This window comes from Vollenhovia emeryi, unplaced genomic scaffold (genome assembly GCF_000949405.1).
Source record: "Vollenhovia emeryi isolate VEMERY1.0 unplaced genomic scaffold, V.emery_V1.0 DF939964.1, whole genome shotgun sequence".
Classification (NCBI taxonomy): Eukaryota; Metazoa; Arthropoda; class Insecta; order Hymenoptera; family Formicidae; genus Vollenhovia; species Vollenhovia emeryi.
Window position 1 is genome coordinate 1,431 of NW_011966402.1, and position 5,665 is coordinate 7,095.

The window sequence follows — 5,665 nt, forward strand, 5'->3', positions numbered from 1 at the left end:
CTAAAAAGATGCTTTCTGGGTAGAAAATGTCATGCTCATTGCAAAAAGCAATTATTGATTATTTCGGAACTACGTGAACACGGCCGTGGCAACGCTGAGGCGCGCGGCGACTCACTCACGCACACTAGTAGACGCGTGGCTCACGAACGTGCGTCCGTTTAAAAAGCGATGCGGATTCGCTAATTTTTAAATAATAATAACTACTTTGTGAGACATGACTCGAAAAAATGGTTCGGGACTCTTCGACTCAGTTTTTCATGAGAAATATCACTATATAAATGGTGGGCGCGAATTAGAATACACCCTGTATATGCAGATTACATATGTCAGATTTTTGTTTTAGCAGTTGGATTCTGGGCAATTTAACAGCCAAAAGTTTTTAACTGCTATTAAGAATATTTATAAATACGCTGTCAATAATTATAAAAAGAGGTTGAAGTTATTTAAATCAGTGACATTAACATCTTTGTTATATTCAATAATAGCCAGCCGTTAAAGTATGCATACAACCGATATATATTGAATTTTTAAGATTACTGTATTTTTTGCTGGGAGGGTATACGTAATACATCCTTAAACTTCTGCGTTTAAAACATTTTTGTAATTTTTTAAAATTAATGGTGGGGTGGGGGTAAATTAAAAAATTTGACATTGTTGAAAAATGTGATTACGCCATTGTGAAGACTATAAAAAACAATAAAACTTTTGTCTAAAATATTTTTCCATAAAACTTACATTTTCGAAGATATTCGTAAAAAATGAAAAATCTGTTATTTTCGAGGGGCTGTTTCACCCCCTAAACGTCGAGTAAAGCTAATAAAAATAATACTTTTTTATGCTCTACAACATATCCAAAGCTCATTGAAATCGGTGAGGGACACTTCCGACCGTCCCCTTGTAAGTGGGTAATCGTTGTCAGATGAGACAGTGTCGAAATGTAAAATGCAGATACATGTGAGCGCTGTGATTGTTGGGCTTGTACATACATACATACATACATTAATACAAGTATATCTTATAAATGATTTACTTTTAAAATATCTTGAAACATGTGTATTGCAGATCCATTACCCAACAAATTGTAAAACTGTTAGTATCAAAGTCAAATAATAAAAGTGTATTAAAAAGAATCCTGTCGGTGAAAATTGCAGAGAACTTTTGTATTTGTCTCTATTTCACAGTAGACGATATCACCTCGAATTTAATATCATGTTTATTCATTCGTTCAATCAGAGATGTTTTACCAAATGCAGCACCAGGAGTGAGCACGCCTCCGCTGTAAAAACACAATAACATACAAATAAAGCTGAAGTTTAACATGAAAATATTATTGGGTTTTAATTATTTATTATATGTATATTACAAACTCAAAAACTGCGAAATATTCGAGAAGTGAGTGTAGGGCAAAAACATGAGTATTATTAATAATTCACTCACTTGTCAGGCATTTTGTCAGCCTCATTAAGGATGGTTATTGCCGATAAGATCGCCATAATACTGGTCGCTTCGTATGCAGGAGACACACCGGAAACTCTGGTGATTACTGTCTTATTCGGTGGATTTGTGTGTTTGTCGGTAGGTCCGGTCAACTTTTCGGTCCATCCACGGGCTTTGATCGTCACAGAAAATCGTATCGATTTCCACACTTCCGGATTCGGATTTTCGTGAGTGATAAAACCCAATGTAAATAGGGAGGGGTGCTGCAAACATCGCGGTTAATTATCTCGCATTATCTAAATAACTTTGACAAGCGCAAATATTTCGATACGTACTTTCAAAAGTAACTTACGACCGCACGCTGTGGGAGCCGAAATAGTAGCCATCATCCCAACAATGAGGAACTTCAACAAGCCAAGGAGAGTCCTGATAATAAACGTGCATTAGCAGCAATAACTTTTTAACATATGTGACATTATCGACATATATACTAACGTAAACGTAACATAAACTTGAACTTGCACAGGCCTCTCTTTGTATTTCTCGTACAAGAATCGCTGTGTACGAAGATTTAGTGGACGATCGGTACCCCGTAACAGTATAGACCATCCTTCAGACACATCATTATTTCGTTGCACCATAATTCTGACAATGAACAGAATTATTAACGTTGTGTGTCATCAGTACAATCATTATGTCTTCTTTTTTTAGACAACGCAGAAGATTTGAATAATTTCTAAGTATTTGATACAGTTGACAAAATATGATTTATAATTGTACACGTAATGTTTGGACATGTACGTACCTTGGTTTTAATTTCGGCCTGAATTCAGGCAGTTTAGTGGGATACAATTTGTTGCGTAATTGTTGTAATTCGTTTGTATGAGACAGAAAATATATTGCGGACTCCCAAGTTGCATAATTGAAATACGGACCTTTGTTGTCAGTGCTGGTTGACCACAACTTCATGTATACTTCAACATCATTGACCTCTCCTCCAAATTTCTCCTGAGTGAAAAGGATCCCCAAATCACTAGGAACACAATCAAATCCGCAAGCACTCACTACGTAAACTCCAGCTTCTTTAGCTGCCTCGTTATATTCCAATTGCATTTTCTCCATAAACTGTAAAATATTGAAATTATCAATCAACTGTTATTGTACTGTTGCAGATGTATATTGAACTTACCTGTTCTTCACCAGTGACATCGATATAATGAGTATGAGTAGCGATGCACGCTTTAACAACTGGTTCTCCATAAAGTCTATATGGACCACAACAATTAATAAGTAGTCTTGCTTGCTCTGTCATTTTTTTGAGAGATTCCTCATCTTGCACGTCAGCCAGAATAATAGGTACATTCTCTAAAAATATATATATATGTAGTATAAAAGCTAATAATAAGTAAAGTGGCTCCCTGTCTTTTAGAATAATTATATAACTTCAAGTCTTGAAAGTACCAATATTTGAAGCAAATTCTTTAACAACCGCCTCTAAAGCTTCCTTTCTACGACCGGCAATACCAAACTTCTGCTTCTGTTCCTTGCACACGTGTATCGAATTCTTCACTACATATTTTCCAGTGTATCCAGTAGCACCAAATATTATTATATCCAAACGGTTATTCGCCATTTTCCTGCAATCTACAGCAAAATAATTAATTATATACAATAGTTCAATTATTTGGATATATTTTGTTAGACAAAAACATTTTTATCTTCTCTGCAAAAGTAATGATATTATCAAATTGCGCCAACTAAAATAAATATTCATACAAACTAAATACTTTATTATTTTTTATATTAAAATGTTATATCCAAACAATCGAGCATAAGAAATCTTATACCGGAAGAATTAAAAGATATAGTAATATTAGTGAGACTAATTTTTAATACTTTATTTATATTATTTGGTAACATTATATTTTTATTATTCAATAAAAATATAATGTTACCAAATTGAATACAACTAAATATTTTATTAAAAGATGGCTTTTTCTACTTGTTGGATACATATCGGTCCTGACTCATGACGAACAGTACACAAGAGAAAAAGAGGAGATCAAAGTTCAAGCGCTATAATTACACAAGATATTATATAAACACAGTTTTCCAAAGTTAATAAATGGTAAAGATTCAAAGACAAAGATTTTAATAAAGATTCTATTGAAAAAAGGTTCTATCAGAATATTGAGATCAGATGCGCCCAGTTGAAAATTTTTCTTAGAATTTTTCACAATTTTTAATAATTTTTTATCAAAAGTTTCAGATTTGTTATACAAATTCGAACAGTTTATTTAGAAGTATTGAGAAAGTTTATATCTTTTCTAAAATTTTTCATGTATGAATTCTGAAATATTCTAAAATTTCTTATTCTATAATTTCAAACATTTATATCTCGGAATATTCACATATATGAAAAGTTATAAGAAGAAAAGTAGACTTTCTCAGTATTTCTGAAAAGTGTATCAATTCGTATAAAAAGTTTGAGAAAAATTTTCACCAGGACGTTCTTTGGTCCAGAATACACTCCGCCTCGCCTCCCGAGAGTCGCAGAGTCGAAGAATATCGATTGAATGTAAATCAAATTCTAAATAGAAGGTGACGTGTATCGATTTGTGTCAAAAGTGTCGAGTGTATTCTCTTTCCTTCCAGCTTATGTATACTTTTACGGAAAAGCAACCAAATAATTACTAGAAAATTACTGTACATCAGTAATTTCTACTGGTTCAATCACTGATATACGAGTACAGTAATTTTCTAGTCTATATATATAATTATTTCGTTACATTTTCGCAAGGGTAATATGCATATATATATATATATACAACATACAAGATATAAATTACGTACATGAGTGTCTCACGATAATCAGGGCAACTTAGTAGCCAAAGATCGAATTTTCCTCGCGCAACAGTGTGTCCTCTTACGAGATGATTTGCACAGATATACATATACATACGCTTCAGACAATAGCCGCTTGTGACTGCCGAGTATCAAGGAAAAATGATAAGTGTGTAAAACATCGATAAAAATCGCATCGTCATCAAATGTCTACCATCATTTCCGTAAACCGCTAGAGGAAAGCTGGAGAGGGACGTCTGAGCACGCCTATCTCGAGCGATGTATTCCTTTAAGTGCTGGAGGTCTTCGATACGTTTGAAACATTGTTGCGCAAGTCGTTAGGCAAGCAAATTCCTGTTGCCGCTTGAATAGCTTTACAATTATTGGCTTAGAATATAAAAAACCTATGAACTATATCTCTTACAATTAGTGCTATAAGTACTCTGTGTCGTCACGAATACCTCTTGCTTTTAGAAGCATGCTACTGTTTGCGTAAACACATGTAGTCCTAATAGCTATACAAGTAAAATAATTATGCAAACTATGACTTTATATAAGCTTTATATAAAGATATATTAATACTTTATAAGATGGTAATATTGTGCATGCGCCAACGTCGACAGTTATCGAATTGTCCAAAGATTCTTCAAGAAATGTCAGACAAATGATATTGCAAAATAAATTAAGAATGTTGTCTCATAAATGTAATATAAAATTTATTTACCTTTATTTGTATGGACAAGTAAAACAGACAATTAAACGTAAGTTTTGATTATCTTTTAAATTATCACGAGACACAGTAGTGTCTCATGACAAGTATTATACATGTACATTATTATACACACAGAGAGAAAAAAATAGTTGCAGTTACCACAATCTCACTATAATTTATACATTTTTGGACCCAACCATATTTTTATAATTCTTCCAACTACGTAAGTTATTTATGGTTGACCTAACAATGTATTATAGTTCTCATAGACACTATATTGGTCCATGCAACTTATGATATGGTTGTCATAAACCAAAACAAGCTTTTAATTTGGTAAGGTGTACTATAAATATTGCAATAACAACCACAAGTAAAATTTCGAATAACTATATGTAATAGTAATTTCATTATATTCATTGGTTACATCACTTTGCACTCATAAAGAATAGTACAAGAAAGCATCTTTCAAAGAAAAGATACGTAATCTTGTTCGAGTGCATAAACTAATCCGTATTTATAACACCCTAAGCGGTTTTCTACTTACGAGAGAGTCTTCCCACATAGCACTGACGTAACAAGGATATCCTTATGAAGTTACAGATATCTCAGAGATATCTGAGAGATATCTTTATACAAATGTCTCAGAGATATCGTAGCAAATATCTCAAAGAT

The 5,665-nt window shown here is 33.1% G+C and overlaps 1 protein-coding gene across 1 annotated transcript; it reads right to left on the reverse strand.

Annotated features, from left to right (window-relative positions):
- Window positions 1-1,003: 1,003 nt before the first annotated feature.
- On the reverse strand, window positions 1,004-4,473 carry LOC105556516 (saccharopine dehydrogenase-like oxidoreductase). Its single transcript, XM_012003614.1, has 8 exons — window positions 4,291-4,473; window positions 2,899-3,081; window positions 2,627-2,802; window positions 2,243-2,562; window positions 1,933-2,082; window positions 1,773-1,863; window positions 1,438-1,700; window positions 1,004-1,276 (listed from the first exon to the last, which is right to left on the reverse strand). The coding sequence occupies exons 2-8, from the start codon at window positions 3,068-3,070 to the stop codon at window positions 1,171-1,173; spliced, it is 1,278 nt and encodes a 425-aa protein (XP_011859004.1). The 5' UTR covers window positions 3,071-3,081; window positions 4,291-4,473; the 3' UTR covers window positions 1,004-1,170.
- Between the last annotated feature and the right edge of the window lie 1,192 nt (window positions 4,474-5,665).